The sequence below is a fragment of the Emydura macquarii genome, unplaced genomic scaffold (genome assembly GCF_026122565.2).
Source record: "Emydura macquarii macquarii isolate MOO-44397 ecotype Brisbane River unplaced genomic scaffold, CSIRO-AGI_Emac_v2 contig_2422, whole genome shotgun sequence".
Lineage (NCBI taxonomy): Eukaryota > Metazoa > Chordata > Testudines > Chelidae > Emydura > Emydura macquarii.
In genome coordinates, this window is record NW_027132559.1 from 36,673,294 (window position 1) to 36,699,878 (window position 26,585).

Sequence of the window (26,585 nt, forward strand, 5' to 3'; positions counted from 1 at the left end):
GCCGGTGTTACCATGATTATTGTGGATCCTTCTTTCCTGACTTTTAGAAGGACCTTGTGAACAAGGGGTATTGGAGGGAACATGTAGAACAGGTGCCCTGTCCACAGGATGAGGAAATTGTCTGTGATGGACCCTGGACTGTGGTTTTGGAATGAGCAGAACTGGGTGCATTTCTTGTTGGATTTCGTCGCGAATAAGTCTATGCAGGGAGTCCCTCAACTCCAGAAGATGTTCACCACATCTGGATGGAGGGACCACTCATGGGTGGATATTGACCTGCTGATGTAGTCTGTCAGTACATTCTGAGACCCCAGCAGGTAAGATCTTCCAGATGAATCACGTGAGCTATGCAAAAGTGCCACAGGTCGAGGGCTTTCCTGGCACAAGGGAGAGGAGCGAGCTCCACCCGGTCTGTTTATATAGAATATCACTGTTGTATTGTCTCTTACTTAAACACATTTGCCTTCCAGGTGCATATTGAAGGCTTGACAGATGAGGCATACAATTCTCAGCTCTCTCTCACTGATGTGGATAGATAGATCTTCCCAAGACCAAAGCCCTTGAGTCCTGAGGTGTCCTAGGTGAGTCTCCCAGCCTGTCTCTGAAGCATTGGTGACCAATATCAAGAATGGAAGACAGAAGTGAAGGGGACTCCTGCACAGACTAATTGTGGATTTAGCCGCCAGTGGAGCATTTCCAGCATGAATGGAGGGATTGAGACTACTCTATTGATGTAATCTCAGGATAGGCGGTAGACTGAGGCCAGCCATGCCTGTAAGGGCCGAAGACTCAGACCACGTTGGACTACGTAAGTGCATGCCCATGGTAATGGGGTGCCATTTCCATTCCTCTAAGATGGAGCATAGGACCCTGAATCATGTCCTGGCCTGGTTCGAATCTCGGACTGCCCCTATAAATTCTATCCTCTGGATAGAAGTCAGGGTTAACTTGCGCACATTGATAAATAGGCCCAATCTAGTGAAGGTCGAGCTTATGAATTTTAAGTCCGCTTCCACCTGCTTCTTGGAGAGGCCTTTGATTGGTCTATCATTCAGGTATAGATAGACCTGCATATTCCATTTTCTGAAGAACGCAGCCAAAACCATCATGCACTATGGGAGCTGCCAAGTGGCCGAACAGAAGTACTGTGAATTCACGAGACCCTTTGACTACGAAGCAGAGGAACTATCTTTGCCTTGGGATAATTGACACGTGGAAGTACATGTCCATACCAACCCCCAGATGCAGGAAGGGAATAATCGATACCAAGGAGACCATGCGGAATCTCAACTTCTTCATGAATCTGTTGAGGTTTTGCAAGTCCATAATGGGCCTGAGACTGCCTTTGGCTTTTGGGATTAGGTAGTACTGGGAATAGAATCCCTTTCCCCTTGGCTCCCAAAGAACCTCTTCCACTGCTTCTGTTCTTAGGAGTGCTTGCACTTCTTGAACCAAAAGTTGCTCATGAGGGGTTCCCTGAAGAGAGACAAGAAGGATGGGGGTTGTGAGGGTGGCAGGGAGCTGAATTGGATAGTATCCCAGTTCTACCGTGAGTAGCGCCCAGCAATCTGACGTGATCTGGGCCCACGCATGGTAGAAGTGGGATAAGTGGTTTGAAAATAAAAGATGGAGGATCCAGGGTTTGGGTTGGTACGTTGTCCTCAGACTTACCCTCAAGTTATGTTTAGGCCCTGGGGGTTGTTTCGACAGGCCTGTTCTGTGGCTGGAGGAAGCCTGGGAAGGTTTCCTTCTATAGTTTCTGCCTCTCCTGCAGCCAAAGTCCTGTCTTTGTTGGGGCTGACAGAAGTGAGGAAGCATGTGAGGCTTAAAATGTCTCCTCTGGGGCACTGGAGTGCGTAGGCCCAGGGACTTGAGGGTGACCCAAGAGTCCTTGAGACTATGAAGCTTTGAGTCAGTCTGTTCTGAGAACAAGGACTGATCCTTGAAAGGGAGATCCAGAATGGTTTGTTAGCTTTCGTAGAGGAGGGCCGAAGCCTGCAGCCAAGAGCTATGGCGCATTGCTACCCCTGAGGCCCTGGAGTGGGCTGCTGCATCTAGAGCCCCTTGAAGTGAAGCTTGTATGGTTGCCTTGCTGTCTTCCATTGGGGCTGTGAATTCCTTCTTGAAGTCAGGTGGAATAGACTCTGCGAACTTCAGCATAGACCCCCATGTGTTTGAGTATCTGCTCAACACCACCTGCTAGCTCACCACATGGAGTTGGAGACCCCTGGTGGAATACACCTTTCTGCCAAACAAGTCCATCTCTTTTGCCTCCTTTGCTTTGGGCATAGGTTCTTGGTGCCCTCGCCTCTGCCTCTCATTGGCTGCCACGACTACCAAGGACTCTGGAGGAGGGATGGATATAGAGGTATTCAGTCCTTCAATAGAAGGAAGTACTTCCTCTCCCTTTTGGCATCCAGGGAAATGGAAACTAGGGTCTGCCATGGTGCCTTCATGGTATGCAGAATAGTCTTTATATAGGGCTATCCTGGCTCATCCTGACTTAAAATGTCAGTCATTGGGTTTACCCCCCTTCGGAGACCTCATCAACCTGGAATCCTAGGTTTTGGGCAACTCTCCAAAGTACTTCCTGGTGGGCCCTGTTGTCTTTTGCAGCTGGTGGGTGTAGGGTTTAGGTATAAGGTGGTCCTCTACAGCCTTGTTGGGTGAAGAGAAGGATCATTACCTTATGGGGGCAGTCTCCTGACCTTCTGCGCCCATGGGATCCTGTGGTGCTGGTTGTTCAAGTTCAGTGCTGGGGTCAACAATGTTGGGTTCGGTGCTGGGAGCAACATCATATTCAGTGCCGAGGACAGCATCGAACCAGGGAATGATCTCCAACTTGGGCTGTTGGTATCTGCTCCCGGATGCCAGTGAAAGTGAGTGTCCTGAATGAGACCCCTGGGCTTGTGAAAAGCCCAAGGGGTCCAAAAGGGCCATTGAGTTGGGATGCCCAAGGGGTGGCCATGGCATGGAGAAGGGATGAGCAGTTTACAGACTCCAGTACCTCCCTCTCTCCCGACGCTGACTTCGCCTGGAGGTGTAGGACTCCACCTCGGAGTTAGATCCTGAGTGCTCATTCCTCAGAGACCAGAGCAGTGCGGTGCCCCTTGGTGCTGGAGCAACAGTTGATAGGGGATCATCACGGGCTTCCCCTTAGAAGGTACCGCATACTTCTTCGGCACTGGGGTCGGTCTCTGGTGCTCTCTCTCACAGGGATGGCACCGTGCTCTCAATGAACTCCCTGATCGCTGCAAAGGTCTCTGGAGTAGAGGGACGTTGTAGGTCCTCCTTCTTGAACACCCTGGGGGCTAGGGGGAGGAAGTTCATACGTACTGGACTCAACCCACCCCTTTCAGGAACCACAGTTGATGGCACCGTGACCGCAGAAGCAGTGCCTGAGTGGCTTGGCACAGATCGTACTCCGCTTGCACTTAGTCTGGTTTGGGCATTGGTGAGCATCCCCTGTCTGTTTTCTTCCGCTTCTTCCTTAAAACGGGAATGAGAGTGGTGCGATGCTTGTGAGGTGTCCTGCAGTGCCAAGGGTCTCTTGAATCAGAGTCCTTCCTCGGCACCAAATCTCAAATGGATGCTGGTCCACTCTGAACCGAGGTGGTCATGCTGGGCACCGTCCGTCTGAGCTCGTCAGAACAGGAGGGCCACCTCCACGAGGATAAACATTAACCTCTGGCTCCTCTCCTTTTGACTTCTGGGACAAAAGTCTCTGCAAATCTTACAGCAGTCCCTCTGGTGAGTCTTTCCGAGGCACTTGAGGCAGGTAGCGTGTGGATCACTCCTGGGCATGGGTTTCTAACAAGCCTCATATGGCTTAAACCCAGGGGACTGAGGCAAGCCCCAGGAAGAAAGGATGTCCCTTACGGGGATCTATCTACCTACCACAAGCTACTCTAATCTAACTCTAAATAAATACTTAACATTACTCTAACTATTTAAGGTAACAACGTGGATAACCACTGCGAAGGGGATACATGCTGAGCAAGAGAGAACAGATTCCAGCCAACCATCACAGGCAGTAAGAAGGAACTGAAGAGGTCCTACAAAGGGTACCATGAAGGTACGATTCCAGGGGGCTCCAGAGCCTACTTTACGGATACCAGTAGAAGAAAAACCTTCTGGCAAAAGGATACCAGTAGAGGAAAAACTGTGCAAAGAGTGTGCACTGACCTATTTGGAATCGACATGAGCAAGCACTCGAAGAAGAAGTTAGTCTTACATCCCAGAGTACTGTATAAATATTGGCTGATTAATCCTCCCAAAATCTTTGAGGCTGATGTTGATTAAGCCCCAAAATCCTTGTGAGGTTGGTGTTTAAATATTACTTCCACTTGAGGACTAAACGGAGCTAAGGACAGCAAAAGAGCATCTCACCTACTGAACCAGTAACACTGATTAACTAAAGTTTCTTGCATCAAACAGTTATGCGGTGTAAAAAAAAGATAAACATTGTAAATTGGAAGTAACTTACTCATTCCTGAGCATTCTCTATCTCCGTCCCATACGTTAGAAACAGCATGCCCCGTCAATAAGAGGTTAATTAAGCTTTGGCTATGTAATGGAAAGATATACTTTATTAAAAAGTGACATGCAATTTATTTCTGTAAATCTAATTATTCCTGAACAAAGGAGAAAACTCGTACCTTATCAAGCATTTGCTGTCTAAACATTTTGCATTCAGTTGAAATATATATCTCAACAACACCCAAAATAGTTTAAAACTAACTTTTTAACATAAGATTGCCAATTCATCTCCATCATAAGAGTCTGAATACTTCTTCTGGGAATTCAGTAATAAGAGGGTTTGTCCAAACATGCAGCAAACAGACTGAACAATGGGATTCCAGGAATTCAAGTAGAAAGTTACTGCAATAGTTGTTGCTTTTATTTACTGTAGAATAGCAACTGAATTCTCTTCATACTGAGCATGTTTAATAACTATTTCTAAAAGAATATCACTTGTAGAAACATGGGAAAGTATGTTAGTCCACTCTATGGTGAAGACCATTGAATAACATAGCTATTCTAGTGAAAATATAAATGATTGCAAACATCTCACTAAAATCACTATTTACAACTTACCTCCCATGGCCATAAACAGGATCTATCAATGGCTCTGTGGAATCTTCAATTTCATTTTTTATGTTTTCAATACCCTAGAGAAAAAGCAGAACTACTTACTGGAGTATTTATAAAAAATAATGCTGTTAAGGAATGCATACAAGCTTAAAGCTAGCAGATACAAAATAAGACATAACAAGGTGGGCTGCCTAGTAGCCTCAGTACAGAGTGGCGTAACTGACAGAAGTAAGGGGTGCGTACACTGGCGCTTAAAAGCTGGAACAAATGCTCAGGGCCTCCACACAGATGGTGCTGGTATCTTGTCAAACCTGTGGCTCATTCCACAGGGATAAGGAAAAAGCGCTAGCCTCACAATTAATCAGTGGGGGAAACACTGCAAGGAGGTTTTCTGACTTCCCCCCCTTCCTCATGATTTCACTGCTATCAGCTAAACTAAAGGCTAAAATGAAAACTGAGCTCTAGATTTTTGGGCCTAATATCCCTACTAAACAGGCAGGGATGGGATGGCATTCAGCACAGAAATAATTTTTAACTCTATAAAAAGATTCTTTTCTACCCACCCCCCTGTAATATACTATGTGGCACTCGAAGGAATTTTCTTAAAAATAAACAATTTACAAATTTATTTCTGTGCTGGATGCCCCACTACAACATGAACAAGAAGCCCATCTTGCCCTTAAATCTGGAATTAACTCAATTTTTATTTCTGAGCTTGCTGCTCATCTTTAAGTAAAAGGGTAACATGATCAAATCTTTTTTTTAAAAACAAACCTTTGTCAATATCACAGAATACAGAAAGAGCAATACTCCAAATTTATTTGTCCACACTGAATACTGATCCCACACTGCATCCTTTAATTCTTGAAAGCTTTGGAATGATTGCTTGCTGAAGATAGAAAAAAGGAAAATTAATTTAGATTTACAATAGTGTAAAACACAAAAAAAGGATATTAGGTCCTAACATTAAGTTGTTTAAAACAGACTAACATCAGTGTTACTGCAAGCTGAGACAGTTGCAGCAATCTCTGCAGTTAATATATTGCCACACAACTATTAGTATTTACTTATCAGAAAAACAGATAAATGGTTTCTATAGAGAAGCTTGTTATAAGTGGATATTTTTACTGATATGCAAATATGTTAGTATAAATTATGTACACATGAATAGGGCAAAATGGCTAGAATCAATAATCAACAAGCTTTTCAAATCTGAAGTTGCAGTTGACTTAATAGGTCTGCCAGTACAGTAAAATTAGTAATGGGGGGGGGGGGGAGGAGGAGGAGGGTGTTCTAACCTTAAAAAAGTTTCACCTGGTTGGGCAGAGTTTTTCTTCCCTCAATGAACAATGTATAGGGACTATCAGAAACCACTTCTTTGCAGGGGCAAACTGGTCTCTGAAATGAAGACTCTAAGAGGAATCATTAAGCCTTTGAAAGGCAGCCATTAATGGTCATATCCTCAATGGGCCATGTCTTAGAGAAAGCCGTAGAGAAAGCAAAAAGTCCTCAACTAGTGAGTAAGTGTAACTGGAAAAACTAGTATGAAGAATAAGGTGACTAACCTAAATGGTGGGAGGCAATCTGAACAGGCAGGCAGATCTTAAATGAAAGACAGAGGTAGAAGAACTCTCTGAATGCAGCTAAGTGAGGTGATTGCTTTCTCTTGGGACAGCATGGGATCACAGCCATAGATTTCTTTTAAGAATATGTAGGTGTTGTTTCTTTTCTGTCACTTAAGCTGAGAAAGCCTTACCTAATTTAGCTTATGCAAAATGTAAATCTAAATATATTAGACAAGCCACTTGTTTTTGCTTATTTTATCTGTTTTTAATAAATCTATTTATTCTTAAGAAATTTGTATTCCAATGGTGCAAATTTGTTTTTGAGGGGAAGGCTCACCCAAGCCATCCTTGATGACAAAAGGCATCCTGCAACCTTGAAAGGAATACAGGAGGCAAAGAAGCTCAGACACCTAACCCGTCAAATAAATTTGGTCAACAGGGCATGGGAAACGATGTCCACTCCCAATGGGGTGTTTTGTGACAAGCTGTGGTGGGCAAACATCTGGGGACCTAGGACAGGACCAAGGAAGAAATAAGAGTTGATGATGCGGTCAGGCAACATGTTATATTTTCCCTTTCCTCCATCACACAAAAGGATGTTTTAAAAACTGATTGGCAGAGACTATTGTAAGTACTCTTGAAGGTGATAAAACTTGTACTCACCTTTAAATTATTATATTAGCAACTTATTTTATCCAAAATATTTTAAAATTTCTATTACTATTCTTGTTTCGTTCCTTACATTTTATTCCTGTAAAGGTATAACTATTTGTTGTTTTTTGTTTTGTTTTTTTTAAATGAATCACCTCCAGAGAGAAATTCAAAAGCATTTCATCCTTTAATCCAGTATTTAGACAAAAAACTAGAAAGGATCATGCTAAAGTTAAAATAGAGGACATTAGACATATCTATTAAGATGAAACATTTCTTTAAAAAAAAGTTTCCCGGCCTGTCTAAGTTATGGAAAGATAACCGGTGTTTCTTGTAGTACAGGTCAAACAAGCATTTTTTTTAAAATCAGCATAATCTGTGAAGACTATATCAAAACAAATTTAATTATTAATATCCTTTTATTCAATTTTATTAAATATGCCTTTTAATTAACTGCAAAGAGATGCACATAATCATGTGCAAAGGGTGCTAATCAGATATTTTAGATAATTTTAAAAAATGTGGAACAAATTATTGCTTCCTTTTTTTAAAGGAAAAAATACAGCATAAAAACCAAAGTTTTAAACTCCAAGTTTGACCTAACCTGTGTAATGCTTTGTCATATACCTTGGAGAATATTAATGAGACTATAAAATAGTGTATTTTAAATGTTCCAACATGTTACTTACTGAATTAACGCATGAAATCGCTCAAAGCCAAGCTCTTCGGCAGCCAAGGCAGCTATACACAAGAGACACTTTTCAGCACTACACACAGCAAAAAATGACACAAGATACACACAGCAAGCTACTTTACTTTCAAGCTTCAATTGTATTTTTAATTTCCCATCCTTTTGAAATTTAAATTTAATTTTCAATTTTTGTATCTGACAGATGTAATCTACTTCTCTGTAACCATATGGGTCTTCACCATACAAATCAGTGAATGCACCACTATTTAAATTACAGAATAGTATCTTAAAATCAATCAATCTTAAAAAATCAAGAGTACACAGCCACTAGTTTGTAGCCTTGAAAAATATGTAAAAACAAACTGTTGAATGTGCAAAAGTGATGATTGTTAGTCACCAAGCATACACATGCTACAAATAATTTTGCAAGTCAACTACATGTATTATTTTCTAGAGAAAAGCAAGCATGATTATTTGAATAGTTTTAGAGCAGTGTCAATGTAAGAAAGCTGTATTTTTTTAAAAATGTTTAAGTAACGTTTGTTTTTGTAAACAAATTAGAATGATTCCAGATATACAGTTTTGGGCACCTTCTTCCTGAATCAAGCTTTTCATTGCTCTCAACTAACTCCTCTCCTCAGACATTCCTCAAATACATCTACAGTTAGAGAAAAAAAATACAGAATGAAATGTCCTCCCAAGTTCAATGTAGACCTTTGGTCCCTCATAAAAGCTTTTGGAATAGAGAAAATGAGCTTTTCCTGACTTTCATTTGCTTTTAAATAAGTAGGCTCTAAAATCTATTTTGATACTTGTTTTACACATTTTACAAGTATCTAGATTACAAGAGAGGCACAGAAAGCAGAATCATCAGCACGCCATGACTCCACCAATATTCCTAAATGTTATTTCTGATTCCTTGTGTATATTAGATAAAACAGATGCTTCCACTTTCAATTAAAATTGAACAATGAATTTCTGAATATCCATCTGATCCTGCAGCCATAGAAGTCAGTACCAATACTTCCATTTGCTTTAGTGGATACATGACTGAGCCTCATATCACTTAAATGTGTACCAGTCATAAGCAACACTACTGATCTAGTATGAAAGTTCACAAAAAATTAGACATTCCTTAGAAAATCTCATTTATCTGTAGTGGAATGGTTTAATTGAATATCAAAGTTGTATTTTGGAAGTCTTTTTAGTTTGCCTGCAATACACAGTATGGTTCTCTCTCCTGTAAAGAGATGACTTTTCCGATGATTAATGTCAGATTTATGAATTACAGGAGTTTTGGGACTGTGATTTCAGTATCCTCAGCACTGTCACTTATGTATTAATGGTTTTAAAAGTCACAAGCAGTCAGGAATTGCAAAAGTTAGGTTTATAACAAGAATATTATTTTTTTCTAAGTCTCATGTCCCACTATGCACTTTTTGGAGAAATATGAAGCCAAACACTTGAACTAGAACAGAAGATACTACAAATGTGCAATGTGGCCAAGTAATATTGCTGTTGGAACCTTAAAATCAGTCCTGAAATGGCAAAGTTACCTGTGGATCCTTGTCTTAACAAAACTTCCTTTTTAAAAGAAGTAAAAAAAATGCAGAGCTATTTGTATACGACTTGCAAGCTTTTTTCTATAGTCAGTGGACCACTTGCATATCAAGATAGATATTGCCAAATTAACCCTATGAAGTGACTGAACCAGAATATTTTTTGAAAAAAGGGAAATGACCATTTAGCCCTTCTAACTTAATGGCTAAAAAGCCTCACAGTCTAAAGAAAATTTGGGGGCAGAAATCATGCATGTTACATTCCTGCACAAAAAAGTATTTTGGAAAACACATGAACAAGTAGACCATAATGAAAACTACTGTAACTATAAAGAACTTGTCACAACTGCTGTTGTAGCTAAAGAGGCTTTAGGAGTTTTTTAAAACAAAAAGTGGAAAAAAAGTTAGAGGGAATAAATATACAAATCAACATTTGAACCCAAGAGTTTGCACTATTACAATAAAGTGCATGGCCAACAAGTCATAGGTGTACACCACAAAAGCAGATGAAACAAATGTGACTGCATTTCTTATGTGTGCTTGAATTCACTTTGTTGGCAGCTCAAATGACAGTATTTTAGCCAATTTCACTCTGCTACTACTGTATTTGGAGTGGAATAGCAGAAACACAACATTTGGAACAAGAGCAGGAAACAGGCAGACAACAGATGAGCGGGAGGGATGGGAGAGAAGAGGTAGCCCTAAAAAAGGGGAGACAGGCATAACTCAAATGAGATCATACTGAAACAATATTTAGTTGGAAGAAAAAGAGGAGAGAAAAGAACAGATGGAATAAAAACTACATGTAAGAAAAAAGGTGATTAGAGAAAATCTGAGTTGAAAATACTTTATTTACAATTATTTTGATTTTATAGTCTTAATGCATTAAGCCAGAAGTAGAAAGGTTTACAACATTATGAATATAATTTAGTTTTTATTCCATTAGAATTATGTAATTAGACTCCCAAAAGCATCAGCCTAACTGTCAACCTGACTGCCCTCTGCGACACCATCCTGCCCTCTGCCACATCAAAAGTCTTGAAAAATGAGAAAGCAAAGTTCGATTGTTCATTTGGTCATAGAAGCAAAGGCAAGAAATGTCAATCTATGCCAGGGATGGAATTTGTACTGCCATAAACTCCTTAGTACCCATCTCTCTTGGTCCCCAGCCTGGTCAGATAAGGACTTGGAAGCACCCTTCAGCTAAAATGGGACACAATGAGCCAAAAAAAAACAAACCCAAAACATGAAACCACGAGGGAAGTGTAAGACACCAGGTTAAAAAAAAAAAAAATCAAAATACTTCTTGAACTCCAGAGTACAAGTAAGAGATGAGCTGTTCAATGTCCCAGAGCAGAGAGAGACATGAGGAAGGCTCATCTTTAAAGTTCCCTGTTCTTCCTGAGCGCAACGCTAAGTACAGGCCTTTCCCAATAGAGAGAAAATTAGACTAGTGCTGGGATGTGATCACATCCTATTTTATAAAGGACAAGTCAACCACAACTCCCAAATTCATGCAACAACATGAAAAAAAATAAAGGAATACACTGAGACATAGTTCACTACAACAGTTAGCTCACGTTAGTATATTCCAACTAGCCTAGCTGTAGTGATAATGACCAAACTGCTGAACACTTGAACTAGAGTGACTGGATTATCAGATTAGCTGTAAATGGAGCTGCTGCATCCCTCTCCATTATTAGTTCCAGCTTCAGCAGCACTCAGCTCCAAACCATCCTCCTTTATAGCTAGCCAAGTGGAGCTTAAAGTACCACTTAAGTTAGAGATTTGTGTGTGTGGACAGGAACCTGGTGAGAGCAAAACGAGTTACAGCTCTAGCTGACAGTGCAGTGAAGAGAAGCCCTAAATGGCCAGGCTGCCTGCATCAAAAGGAGAGGACTTTTTGTGGTAAGCCAGCCCACTTTCCATGCTCACATGGTCCTCAGTACAGGTCAGTATTTTAACAAGGAGGGTGAGTTTGCAAAAGCTTAGGGGCAACCAGAATCTGCTCCAATCTCTTACAAGACAAACTTCATAGCACAAATGACTAAGGTATTCATGACAACCAGGAAGTCGTATGGAAAATATTTTACTCAGGTATTACTATTCCCTGGATACATTAATCTTTCAAAGAATTAATTTACCATCCCTAGAAGTAAGCAGCCAATACAACTTTATGGACATTATATCTTAAGTGGAAAAAAGGTTCGTTGAACAAAAACAGGCAGAAATTTCATAACTGAAGCTGTCTGAGTGACTCTTAGGCCCTGTCTGCTCTTGCACTTATGACGGCAAAACTTCTGTTGCTCAGGAGTGTGAAAAACAAACCATGAGTGATGTAAGTTTTATTGACATATGTGCTTGTGTGGACAGCACTAGGTTGGTGGGAAAGGCTCTTCCACTGACATAGCTATCACCGCTCATTTAGGTGGTATTATTATCGTGTACCATGAGTACACAAGCACTCTTACAGAGGTACAGTTTTACCGCTAGGTTTTAAGTGTAGACTAGCCCTTATAATCCTTCTAAGAACCACTATATTGGGGGGGGAGGGGGGGTGTTTGAACTTGGTTGATTAAGCAGCTTCTAGGAACAAGTATTTTTAACTATTATCTGAGCATTCAAAAGCATCCTAGGCACTTAACAGAAGCTAATAAAGACCCCCTCTCCCCCCAATCGAAAAGAGCTTATGATCCAAAGTCTATTCAACACTATCACGCGATTTATTTATTCTTAAAAGCTTTCTCCTGCAATATTGCCTACAAAGAGCAAATACATTCATATGCAACAAAAACTGGAATAATGAATGATCATCACCTTGATGGTGCACCCTTCCTCATAGTGTCTGTCTTTTAAGTACTTTGGGACCAAGACACACTTCCTATGTTTGTTACCTTAATGAAAACTTAATAAAAACTCAGTTAAGGGACTCAGTGACCTCACGCCTAAAGATAGATCCCACTGGCAAGAAAAAAAATAGTTAGCACTTAGTTAGATTTAGCTGGATGCCTTTTATTAGAACAAAAGATGTAATTGCCATAACTGGCACCTTAAACAGGGTCAGTGATTAATAAAGGAATAAAGATACTCACTGGCAAAAAGAAGGGAACTTAATAAAACCTTCTTATCTACAAGAGAATTGCACATTAAGGAGAGGGTAATTTCATTCAGTTGCACTAGCATTTCATTAAAGAAACTGAACTGCACTTGAGGAAAAAATCCTAGAAGGATCACTTCCCAAAAGGGGACAACTTTTTAAAAAAATATATTTTGGTATAATGTAATGTTCTAGAACAGATAAAGGAGGCTTGAAAAGCATTCATACAAAGGCTAATCTGAAGGAAAGAGTAAGGATAAGCGCTAATCATTTTTGGCTCTGGTTGAAAAATTCCTTCAGGTTGATGTAGCATGCAGACCCCTAAGACTGGAAGCACTTCAGCTCATAAAAGGTTAACAACAAAAGTTAGCATTCTCCCTTGAGACGGCTAGTCAGATTGCCCGATTCAAGAGAAACAAATCTGGAATAGCTCTGGTTGACTGTTTATATAGTATAGAATGGGATATCAGCCAAAGTAAAGGACTAGTCAAAGCTTCTATTACTAAGAGAAACAAAACCTACCAGTACCAAGGAAATGAGAGTGGAAGTAGACATTCAAAAATCCTCATCCGTATAACAATGAAAAGCAATGTTCCTAAACTGCAACAGTATTGAGGGTTCTCTAAAAGAATGAAATATTGTTCAGAAGACAACACAATTAATTGAGAGAGAAATACATCTTACAGGGTTGTTCCTCTTGACGACTTGATTCTGCAGGGCTCTCAGAAATACTAGCAGTCTCTTCAGTTGTTTTTCCTCTTATCCATGTTGCCAAAGAGTACGATTCAGAATTATCAGAGCAAGCCATTTCCAAAATGTCACATAATGTATGGCAAAGAAGGTTCTTCTGTTCTTCCTCTGAAAGATCAGAAACCTGCATGAGTTCAATTGCTGTTTATCACCCTCTTAAATATAGTATTAGCACTGAGCATTCGCATCCACTTAGTAACTTTGGCTGCTGTCCTATTAGCACACAGAAATTTAAAATGAGCCTTCCAAAGATAGATCTCAATAAGATTTCTGCTCCTCTCTTTCAGTTTCATTTATAAGAAGTTAAACTAATCCAAGATGAATGGTGGACATCACTGATTGAAACAATGTGATAAAAATATTGCAGACTGACACTGAAGTATGAATATTAACCATTTAGTGCCATATGAAGTTTAAGTATCATTTTCCCCACTATGAAGATAAAATGGCAGCATAGTAAACTGGCAAATGTACAAGTATTTAATCTTTGTAATGCAAGTTACTACAATCAAAAATATTAAAACAGGCAAATATGTCTAATTACCTTGACACTCTCTCCAAGCAGACTTCTCACAGGTAAAAAGCTTCTTCAAAAGGAATGCCTTTATATAATTAAAACAACTATTAGACTACAAGAGGAAGTGATCAATTTTTACACTACATCAATTCTACCTTTCAGACTATCTTTATATTAAAAAAATAGCATTAACATAGAGCTAAAAATGTTAGATGTTTGAGATCAAACTATCAAAGCATGCCACAGCTTCATCTCTTCTCTCATTTCCCCACTGAATCCAATTACATCAGTGGCCTCAGAATAAGTTTCTCTAGTTTTAAGCATAAATCTCAAGTATGAAGTATACCCATACTACCTACCAGACTGCATATCTGTATACCAAACTGCAGACTACTATCCAACTGGACTCTTGCCTAATGAAGGTACACTACCACCACCACATAATTCTACATAATAAGTTACTTACAAGACTCCCATGCAGAGACCAAAGTAAATATTGTCACTGGTCAACAAACTCAGCAGCTTGCTAAAAATATTTTTTTAAAGGGTGCCTGGATAATATTTCCCCAGAACAGTCTGAAAATATATCATAGTTCTAAGTATCTGCTAGGTTCTATAAATGTTAAATCCCGGTGATCCAAAATAATCAAATATCAAACTACCAACTTCAAAACCAAATTTGCAAAGTTATATTCTTTTTGCTACTTACAATACAAGAGCAAAAATAGATTTATATGCTCCTCCTTTACTTAATTTCCATATCACATAGTATTTCATTGTTACAGCACTCCCATAGACTTCCTTCCCTTGCACCAGGCTCACTTACCCAACAGATTTTCCTGTCAGTGGCTCTTTAGCCAGCAGTTACTCCAGATTCTCTTCTTACTTCTCATGTTTGATCCCTTCCTTCTTGCTTCCCCAACTGAAACCCATTTAGCTCACCCATACATTTTTAAAATCACTTTTTTAAACACAAGTTCAGGGACAAGGGGATTAAATCTATATACACTGAAATGAGAACATTTGAACATGAGATTTTGAACCATTGGCATACCCCTCCATTTATTTATATTTATAGGCAGCTGACTAACCTGTGTTCTTTTCTCCCAAACTAGGACTTAATTTTATTACAATTCCTATGTCATGGACCAGTGGCTCCCAAACTGTGGACCATAGACTGCAATGGAAGCTACATTAGAAAGAGCTAAAAATAAACTAAATACTTTCCTATTACTATTTTGCCATTTAAGAAATTGCTTAAATCACAACTATGCTAATTAACAGTGGGAGTAGCTTCAAGATACTAACATGTAGCCCACATCTTGAAAGTTTTAAAACCATCATCATAGGCAATCAAGAATATTGCAATTCATATTATGTTTTCAGTATAAGAGTCCCAGGAATAGTAATGATCAATCTTAATTATACTAACTTCACAGATTTTGGACTATGAACGTTTATTATTGCCCTCTTGTTTATACAGTAAGCAAGCTTGCTTGAAACACAAATGTTCTATATTTTTAGCAGAATTAGTTATTGCAGTGGTGCCTGAGACTGCTATGGTGAAGGCAATACTTTTAAGAAAAGCATTGGAGAATTTGAAGTAAAAAGGATTATAAAATTTCAATTTCACATCAGCCTTCCTTACATTTATGCTCTCATTAACTTGCTAGATTTTTAATTGTTTCTTTTATCCTCCTCAGACTCTGCTCCATACCTTCTTTTAAGCTACCTATATTTGGACTTCCCAGAAGGAAAATAGCACTTTTGCAATGCCTCTACTTTGATATCAGACTGTTTGTCCCTTCTTGTGCCTACTCTGCTGTCTCATGTATTGTATTTATCAGATGTAAATTCATATGGGTGGGGATCCTCCTCTATCTTTGGCTTGATTTTTGTATTCTGTTATAGTATCACGTACATTATGTAAGAACTGGTGAGATTTTGTGCTTGCTAAGTTTAAACCATTTCTGTAACCAGTGCACATTACCTGAACAGGTGCAATCACTGCACAAGGGCCACCTTCAAATTGTTCTAACGCAGTTGATTCAGATTCACTAAATACAAACCCTGACAAAGAAAAAAAGACCATGGTTAATGATGTACTTAAACATGTACATGTATTACATATGTTACTTCATGATAGGAATGCCACTAGCCTTATTCACTTGCAAAGATCAAATTAGTTTTAAAGATCAGAAAACATCAGTTTTACAGAGCAAAACAAGAGTCTCATTTAGGACATATGAAAATCAAAAATGCAAGGAGTACAAAGGGGCAAATTAAATTCTACAATATTACTTATATCAAAAATGACATATGGCTAAAAAAGACTAGTCCCTAGAGTTTTAAAGTAATGAACATAATTAAGATGTTCAACAGAATCTGACTTCCAGCACTCTACCATACTCATTTTGATTCAGTACTAATATACCATATAAATAGTGTTTAGAAACTTGAGATTCCTTATCTTCCTGTAAAAGTTGATATTTTCAACTTCCTTTTACTGAATATTCACTTTCTATAAATAATCCATTTCTGCTTCCACTGAAGTCCACGGTGCCTCCCACTGGCATCACAGAAGGCATCACTGGCCACAATTAAGGAATTTTTTTTTTAAAGGCATGCAATATCCTTTTGAGTAAATCTATCTGCTTCAGATTACAGAAATTCCTTTTGGAATGATGTCCTCCACAGGAGCTGAAATGTTAATTGCCCACGTTCAAAATGACCCTGGATCTGAAAAGTTTGAAAGTTTCCCCTCTTCCATATCCACTGTAAAATCTTAAAACTGAAACATCAAAACCCAATTCACCACTCAAGAATTTAGTTTAGGGTGGATTAGAGTATTCCAAGAAACAAACGATATTCAGCTAATAGTTTTTTACACAGTGGACCAAATGTATAGGCCAGTCTAAAGTTATGTAATTCGCGGCACCCTTCACCATGTAAATTAGACCCTTCCTCCTTTAGAAATGAAAATTACATCTTCCTTAGTCTGTCAGCTAAACCTAGAGGTGACATATAAAGTATAACTGACATGTTAGAAACTAGGTGTTAGTTCAAGACTATTTGAATTTACATTGATAATTTACACACCAAAGACAGTACATGCAAGTTATACGACTTAGACTCCCCTAATTTGAGCCAGAATCTCCATTACTCCATACTACTGCCAAATGTTTCATTGGTGTCATTTCATTCACCTGGTATAAGCGACCTACTGATATAGACTGCTACCCATTCTATGAGCTAGAACACCCCATAACCGACTAGAATTCATATGTACAATCTGAGATAGCTTCTGACCTGGATGAGTCAATATAAATTAAAAATTTCCTTTAACTTTAAATAAAAAAAGGAGTACCAGTGTAGTGTGCTCAGAAGTACAAGATAGTATTCAGTTGTTTTGATGCTTCAATAACTGCACTGAAAAAAAGATGTGGGGTACCATCCTATCACACATAAGAAACTTTGCATTTGTTTCACATTCTTCAGGAGTTTGCTAGAGAGCTTGAATCTTTTTTGTTTACTACTATGTCATTTTTCAGCTGTGTGACCCAAAAATGCCAGGTCAGATTTGCACAAATTAGTTTGGTCTGTCCTAAGGACACAAACATAATAAATGAGTATTTTGCAAATGTTTATTTAAATTGGTAGAGTACAATTATATCATTTAAACTAAAGTCATTGCTGCCATTTAGTTCTGTCAATAGTGTTGTTGTTATTACCTTGCTGGCAATCTTGAGTATTAACAGCATTATGGTGAATGGATAGAGAATCGATACGTTACATGTAATGATATATTAAAGTTATTTGCACATCTGGTGTTCCTTAGTGTGGATGTTCTGTTTGAGTACTATAATTTTAGTATTTCTAAAAGGTGTAAGTCTCTGGAATGTGTGTGTGTGTGTATACGCATGCGTGCGCAATGCCTATAGTAAATGTTCATTCTAATTTTGGCTAAGGCATGATTGTTGTATGATGCCCTTCAGGATTTCTTCCACATTTCCCCCACCATCTACTTTTTGGCCCTTCTTTAAATTCCAAAAGGATAATTCAGTTAGAATTTCAAAGTCTTTAAGGGTTCTTTGCAGTGTACTCCACCTACCTGATTTACTGGCCTCTTTGGCTTCCCTTCCTTGAGTAATTTCTATAATGATAACAACAATACAGCTATACCTAATGCACTACTTCTTTCTTAACAACTCGTTAAAGCTAGAAGAAGTCTTCCTCAGCCAACACAGTCTTTGAATATGGTTAACTTTAAGAGTCAAACCTAACACCCAGCTTCCTTCCTCCTCCCTCTATCCAAGATGTAGCTATGCTCTTCAAGGGCAAGACTAATACTATCCTATGGAGTTCATCTTTCTTCCCCTACATCAGAACCATTCCTGGCTTGCCTGTCTTCCTTTCATCTGTGTACAGTGTACACAATGATCACTTATCTCTAAACAATTAAAATATTTTATGAAATCACCAACACTCTCTCTCTCTTTACCTAGTCCTATGGCCACCCCCCATGATCCGATCCAATCCAATTCTTCATTAACCATTTCCCTTCTGCATTCATCTGTTTCCAGTTATCTGAAAAAAAATTCTCACATCTATTTAACTGCAACTCATTTCCTTTAGAACAGCAGAATAACGTTCTTACAAGTTCTGTACTTTGAGTCTTTTATATCTGGATTCTGTTCACTTCAGTCTAATAACACACCCTTACCAAACCCCCTTTTTACTAGTGAAAACAAAGTATCCAGTACAATTGCTGATTTATCTGTCTGAGGCTTTCAAAATTCAGTCCTACACATGCACACCCTGCACCCCTTTATTGGGTTTCTTAGATCTGTGTTCTCACCTGTGACCCTCCATTCAGAGTCTTATGGCAAATATCTCTTCCTCTGTCTGAGTCCTGCAATATTCTTCCTTGATTTTCTCACTCCCAAGTAACCTCAATAGCTCCTGTATCTTCAGTCACCATGCTTATGCATATTCCCAAATCTACTTCTACATCCTCAGTGTAGGTCTATACTTAAAAGTTGCACCACTGTAGCACTTCAGTGAAGACACTACTATGCCAAAGGGACAGCTTCTCCCATAAGCATAGTTAATCCACCTCCACAAGAGGCAGAAGCTATGTCAATGGGAGCAGCTCTCCCATCAACATAGCGCTGTCTACACTGCGGGTTAGGTTGGTATAACTGTCACTCAGGGGTGTGGATATTTCATACTCCTGAGCAATGTACTTAAACTGATGTAAGTTTATAGTGTAAACCTAGCCTTAGTCTCACTCTGTCCATCTCTGACACTTCCCTCCTGAATGTCTCACCACTATCACCTCCAATTCAATGCAACAAACTGAACTTATTCTCTTCTCTCTTCAAAGCTCAGCACTTGGCATGTCCTCAACATTTTTCCCTGCATTTCTCACCCCGTCTACATCCCACTTGCCAAACCAAATATATACTATAACCATCTCCTCCTTCCTTGACTAGTACAACCTCTTGCCTTTTTACTTCCAACAGTCCCCTTAGGGTTCCAAATCTGCCAAAGTCTGCTGAAGACCTTCTTTTCCTGATCTGATCATATTGCCTCTTTCCTGCATCTTTACAAGGCTTCCCCTATTTCTGAATAAAGTCAAAATTTTTCTGTTTACTTTCAAATTACTCCATGATTATGTCCCTATGCAAATTACTCTCATGGTATCATTCACCCCTACAGTCTGTCTCCTCTGCCCAAACATCGATTCCATTTGCTCCTTTTATCTCCATTCATTCTTCCATACTATATGCAATCTTTACATCATTAAAAATAACTTCTCTCTTTCATGATACTAGGTACAAAGACCTCCTGTCACTAATTTATGTTTAGTTTTGTGTTGTGTCAGCCATTGCCCTACGGCTATTTGCTCTTTGAGGCAGCGAGCCTGTCTAGCACAACTATTGCGATATAACTGCCAAAGTATAGAGTTTACAAACATGTCAGTTTTGTTTCACTTTTTCTGTCAATCTATGAACCCCACCCACAGCACAGTGGATTTATCTGTTCCTCCCCTTGCCTCTTTTCTTAAAATCTGACAGATGGCATTTCACATACAACTGTTTCTATTTCATGCCAAGAAACCAAGTTGTAAACTAAGTTGTATCTACACTGCACGGTCCTTTGGTGGTGTAGACAGTACATGCAATACACACCCCTAGAATGGGTATAATAGCAGTGTAGATGGTGAGAGACTGCTTAGGTGAGTAAAGACTGCCGAGCTTTTCTCTGCTGCTTCCCCTTGGTCACAGTCTGTCCCCTCTGCCAGAGCCTTTCACTGACACAAGTAGCTACATGTTGCAGTGTGGACACAGTTTGCTTTTCATTGTGGCATATAGCTATACATACCCTCCATGCTGCCACAAAAGGCATGCAGTCTAGACTAGCCCTAGAATATAAAGGTTTCCTAATTATTGTGGGCAGTTTCAAGTTTTCACTTGTATAATGATAGGGCATTTGGGCATTTTAAGTCTTCCCTGCCCTCCAGCATTAGTTCACTAGTAGTCTCATAAGCAAGGCTCTTTGTGTCTAAAGACTGTTTAGGCTGTATGTATATACAATATTCTAGATGTGGTTGCCTCAAAAGCATTTCCTATGCCAAGATTAGATGACTATTTTCTACACTGTGCACATACCCACAACACCAGTGTAAAGTTAGCTCTTTTCCAAGGTATTCTTTAACTGTACTTCCATTGATGGACCTATCCTCCATGAACTTATCTAATTCTTTTCTGAACCCAGTTAATAGTTTCAGCCTTCCCCTGGCAATGAGTTCCATAGGTTGACTGTGCATTCTGTGAAGAAGTACTTCCTTATGTTTTTTTTAAACCTGCTGCCTGTTAATGTCATTGGGTGATACCTGGTTCTTGTATTATATGAAGAGGTAAATAACACTTGTTTATTTACTTGCTTCACATCATTCATGATTTTGAAGCCTTCTACCATATCCCCCCCACTCCCTCCAGTCATCTCTTTTCCAAGCTGAATAATCCCAATCTTTTTAAATCTCTCACCATGTGGAAGTTGTTCCGTACCTCTAATTGTTTTGTTCTTCTCTGTACCCCCTTTGGAACTCTGTACCTTTTATATTTCTAATACATCTTTTTTGAGATGGGACAACCAGACCTGCCAACAGTATTCAAGGTGTGGGCATACCATGGATTTAGATAGTGGCATGATATTATCTATCCCTTTCTTAACATTGTTAGCTTTTTTGACTGCAGCTATACATAGTTCTCTGAAAGCATCAGCTCAATCTACAATAACACCAAGATCTCTGAGTGATAACAGCTAATTTAGACCACAATACTTTGTATATATAGTTGGGATTATGTTTTCCAATGTGCCTTACTTTGCATTTATCAATTTCATTTGTTGCCAAATCACTCAGTTTTGTGAGATCCCTTTGTTTGGACTTAACTATGCTGAGTAATTTGGTATCATCTGCAAACTTTGCCACCTCACTGTTTACCCCTTCTTACAGATTTTTTTATGAATATTTTGAACAGCACTGGTCCCAGTACAGATCCCTGCCGGACACTGCTATTTACCGCCCCCTCCCGTGAAAAGAGACCATTTATTCCTATGCTTTGTATCCTATCTTTTAACCAGTTACTGATCCAGAAGGGGACCTTCCCTCTTACCCATGGCTGCTTACTCTGCTTAGGAGCCTTTGGTGAGGGACTTTTTCAAAGGGTTTTTGAAAGTCCATGTACACCATATCAACTGGATCACCCTTGTCCACGTTTATTAGAATTCTTTGAGGAGGTCAACAATTCCTTCACAGCTGGGCCTACCTAAATTTTAAGTAAGATTTGTGTGTAGACTGTTTGTTGCATTAATACTCCTTTGCTTTTGTTATGAAGTGTTCCTTCTACTGAAAAGAAACAACACTTTGTTCTGAAAAAAGCTGTTTTGCATCATTGTATTCGTACATTCTCAGAGCTCCCAAAGGGAATTTTTGCAGAACAGCTGAATCCAGCTAGGCCTGCTAAACAATCACAGTTGGTACACAGGAGTACTGCACCCTGACCTCTTGGACTCAGACTGAAGAGTGGGAGAATCTCAGGATTCTGCCCCAGAGAGATGAAGACTCGGGGCCTGTCACCTGGAGGGACTGCATTAAAGACAGAGGGATCAAAGGTGCAGCTAGCCCTGAACTGTGACAACTGCATCTACATCTTTTGAAAGCATAGCCAGGTTGGTTACAGATATGATTTTTCGCACACTCCTGGCTAAAATAGTTATGCTCACAAAGCTTTTAAGTTTACATTCAGCTTTTGTCATATTTTCCTCTCCCTTTTGGTTTTTTTTTTTTTTTTTTTTTGGGGGGGGGGGGGGGGGAGAGGGAGAAGAGAGGCAAGGCCAAAAATGTTTTGCTGGTTTCAACTCAGTTTTCTGCTAGAATTTTCCTTTCAGAACTGTATGGAGTGTTCTCCCACCAGTGCAAAGTAAAACTTATTTATGGCAACCAACCAGGGTCAGATTGAGGAAAACCATGTACTCTTTTCAAGCTCTCCCTATAAATGGAAACTAAGCACAGTCCCAGAGCAGCTATTCATTTCTGTTAATATGATCAATGAAACAGCTGAAACTATAATATTTAAATTGCTGCTAAAGAAGTGTAGCACATGACAAGGAGTCATAAGATGTGGTTTCTATTCTTAGTAGGAGTCTGACTGGTTCAAGTCCCACACTGAGACACCTTTGCTATGCTCACTTCCCTCTCTGAACAAGGTTAACAGTTAGAGCCGTGCAAATCTGTGGATTGTTGCTTTATATCCACGATGTGGATGAGGATATCTGCGGACCATGTTTGCAGACTGGATGTGGAAACAAGTTTTCTATGTGCACAGGGCTCTAGTAATAGTTACCTATTTCTCATGGATGCTGTAAGGATTTATCATTAAGTGCTTGAAATAAGTGCAAGTATTGTCATTAGGTCTCAGAGTTAATGGTCCATAATAATGAATGTATGCAGTTTATACTTCAAATTTGTTTGTGTATCTGCAGATTGTAACATAACCTGAATATTACATGAGGTGAGCTTTCTTCCCAATTTGGAAGTCTAGAAAAATAATTCTTTGCATTTTCACAGTACTTCATACATTTAAAGCCTGTACAGACATTAATCTTCACAACATTCTTGTGGAATAGGTAGATAAATAGTTACAAAGTAGTTGGCTAGTTCCTGAACTGGATTAGTTCTGGAACTAGCTGGCATCCAGGAAATTGTTCAAGCCCTGTCTGTCTATTTTAGCTGTGAAACTGCTTCATCATTTATTCATAGGCCACAAACTATCTACTCTAGTATCAACATAAGCCAAGTGCACATGTGCAAAAAATAATTAATGTATATAGTGGTTTCATCTGTAACCTCTCTCTCCCTCCCCCAGCATGTTGTTTCCCAATGTATTTGTTTGTTTATTTTTGGGAGCAACAAAACCCCATGGACAGTGAAGACAATAAAAGATAAGGTAGAGGGTCAATAAAGGGAAGATTTAGCTTTGGGTAAAACTAACTGGGAAGCTAAATTGGGAATAAAGAATATAATCAGGGACAGAAGACTAAAGGGAAAAGTACACACTCAGAAGGAAATAAGTCTTGAGAGTTACTGGTAGGAAAAGGGCAAGGCAGGTGAACGGGTGGAGATGGCAGAAGAGGTGCACAGAGCAGGTGTGGCACAGGAAAGGGGCAGGGAAGGAGAGTGAGGCACAGGAGGAGGAAGCAAGGAGAAGTAAGGGAGGGACAACAGAGGGTGGGGAGCAGGAAAGGGCAAAAAATGAGAGGAGGGCACAGAGAATGGAAACAAGGAGGGGAACAGGGGAGCAGGGGCAGTTGAGAGAAGTGGGGAGGGGAGAGTACGGGGCAGAGGGATGAGGGAAGGGGGAGGTGGAGGGCACGAGGGTGGGGGCAGGACGACCCACGGGAGCAGAGAAGTGCGGGGCAGGGCGTGAGGGGAAGGGGCAGGTACCTTGCGCCCAGCGGCAGAAGATGGTGTCAGCGAGACCGCCGGGCCCGGCTTTCTTGCCCCACACCAGGTGGACGAGCTCCTGGCTCAGCTCAGACATGACGGGACGGGATGGGGGCGGCTCTCGGGCCGGGCGAAGAAAGTGGCTCCTAGCGGCGGAACGAGACGGGGCTGCTGCCAACCCGCCTTCCCTGAACATGGGAAGGGGCCGGAGCAGAAGCAGCTGCCGGGACCGGGGAAAGGGCCCAAGAGGCGGGCAGCCGCTCAGGAGGAGTCTCCGCAGCCGGCTCCGATAGGTTTCCACTCAGCCAAGGCCGCCTCCAGAAAAAGCTTCCGGTTCCTTTCCTGGGTGAACCGGATGCGGAAGCCGAGCTCAGCAACGGTGATTGTGGCCCCGCCCTCCTGCCTCCGTGGGGGTGTGGCCTCGGCCGGCAGCCGCTTATGGTCTTCCACCTGCCGGAGGCGGGTGATGATGATTGTTGTGATGTCTCGCGCTTCTAATCTGCGCGTGCGCCGTGCCGTGCCGTGCCGTGCCGCGGTGGGGTGGGCCCAGCTCTCCCGCACTCGCTGCAGCCCTGGGGTTGCGAGTGTTCTCTTCACTCACGCGCTGTGCCTCGTTCCGCTAGTTCTGCACGGGGCAGCGGGTGCAGAGACCCCAATAAAGATACGGCTCCCTCAGCCCCTTCCCGGGCCCTGGCGGCTGAGGCTGTCTGGGCAGAGGTGGCAAGGGGTGGTGATGCAGCGGATTTAGGTCCCAGACGCAGCCCCACTGAGAGCAGAGCCCCTCTCCTGGCCAGGCTGAGGGCAGACAGCCCAGTCATAACCCCTTGTGGGGCCAATGCCGCTCGCACAACGGGGCATCACCGTGCCTCTGCACCTTCCCCGCATAATCGCTCCCACAGATTCAACTGCCATCCATATCCATATGCAGATGCATCATAGATCTCCCTGTCTGTGCCAGGCCTGCCTCCTGCCCAGACTCAAATGTCAGTCTGTCTCTAATCTCTCTTGGAGGATGTCTAGCTACTGGCTCATCAGTGTGGTTAGAACAGAGCTCTTAATCTACCATCACCCCACCCACACACCCACACCCATCACTGTAGAGTTCACCACCCTCCTGCCTGGCACTCAAGTCCATAGCCTGGGCATCATCTTTGATTTGACTGTCTGTCTAGGACAGGTCCTCAGGTCCAGGCTATGTCTAAATCCTGCAGATTTTTTTCTGCATAACATCTCTCAGATACAACCTTTTCTCTGCATCCACAGTTCCAAAAGGTGGCCAGGCTCTCGTTGCCTCTTGCCTTGGTTATTGCAACATCTTTCTCTCTGGACTTGGTAAAAACAATCTTGCTCCAATCCTATCCATTCTGAATGCTGTTGCAAAGATCATTTTCATAGCTTGTCACCCCATTCTTTGCATCCCTCCATTGGCTCCTTCTTCTGTATCTTATCAAATATAAGTGATTTGTCTTCGTGTTTCAAAGCCCTGTCATCTTTCATTTAGTGTCAAAAGATCAACTGCCACCTCTAGTTGTTAAATTTCAAGTAAACACTTTTTGCTATGTTGCTCCTCACATTTGGCAGGAGTTCCCCATATGTTTCCTCAAAACTAACTCATTATCCTCCTTTAAAATCCTTCTTAAAATTATCCTTTGCTGTGATGCTTACAAAAAAACTTGACAATCATGGCTCCTGGTGTACTGAGACCATAGCCTATAGCGCTGACTGATATTATCCTATTTCCTTGTACTCCCCTATCAGTCTGTTTGTATCCATCCATTGTTTCATACTTAGATTATTTGTTTGGGGCAGGAGCTGTCTTTTCTGATTTTGTACAGCACCTAGTACAATGGGGGTCCTAATCCATGACTGGGGATCCTAGGCACTACAATAATATAAAAAATAGTAATAACTGGGCAGGCTGGGCCTTTGTCCCTACCTATACCCTGATTCCCTGCCCAGGCATTAGGAGGCAGAATTTATTCCCCACCCATTGGAGCAGAGGGCTCCTCCCACCTCAGAAGAGCCATGACAGGGTGACAGTGTGTGCCTTGCAAACGGCTGGATTAGCAACTCCAGAGACGAGCAGGGGCAGCTCCCACATCACACAGTTATCGCTCCAGGTTGTATCCCTGTGGGGGCTTGTGGCCTACTATTCTATGTAGTCTGGCTATCTGGGGCCAAAGGAGGAAGAGGTGGTAATCTTCCAATGCTTGTCCCACACCTCAACCCTAAAAAGCAGGAAATTTCAACTAAAATAATCAGCAGTGTTCTAGTTAATACAGCAGTTCAAATCGTGATCAGTGGACATCAGTGTTGTGTGGTGACATGGTGATGAAAGTGAAAAGCAGACTTAGAGATCTGTTTTGGCAGAATTGTGGAAAAGAGCAGGGGACAATTTTGGCAGCTGGGGATGGAGAAGGAGAAAGATAAAAGGCCACCCATTGCTTTTTCTTAGCGTTGGTGTATGTTTGAAAGTTATTCCAGAGTAAGATAGGGTGTAAATTTAAAGTAGAGTATCTATTCTGGAATACGGCCCTGTGAGAGCACTATTATTCCACCATAGGAGTGCCTTTTTCTGGTTTAGTTTAAGCCACTCCTAATGTGGATTAAACTAATTTGGAACAAGGCACTTTTATTCCATATTAAGAG

The 26,585-nt window shown here is 40.8% G+C and overlaps 1 protein-coding gene across 2 annotated transcripts in view; it reads right to left on the bottom strand.

The window, feature by feature from the left end:
- MINDY3 (MINDY lysine 48 deubiquitinase 3) overlaps positions 1–24,315 on the bottom strand; it is a 92,430-nt gene extending 68,115 nt beyond the window's left edge. For both annotated transcript variants that reach the window (XM_067562289.1, XM_067562287.1), the window contains exons 1-8: positions 23,937–24,315; positions 15,915–15,994; positions 13,952–14,009; positions 13,342–13,515; positions 8,000–8,051; positions 5,869–5,983; positions 5,098–5,171; positions 4,487–4,566 (exon numbers count right to left, since the gene is read on the bottom strand). In XM_067562289.1, the coding sequence (XP_067418390.1) occupies positions 4,487–4,566; positions 5,098–5,171; positions 5,869–5,983; positions 8,000–8,051; positions 13,342–13,515; positions 13,952–14,009; positions 15,915–15,994; positions 23,937–24,132 (829 nt within the window). In that variant the 5' untranslated portion in view covers positions 24,133–24,315. The remainder of the gene's footprint in view (positions 1–4,486; positions 4,567–5,097; positions 5,172–5,868; positions 5,984–7,999; positions 8,052–13,341; positions 13,516–13,951; positions 14,010–15,914; positions 15,995–23,936) is intronic.
- Between the last annotated feature and the right edge of the window lie 2,270 nt (positions 24,316–26,585).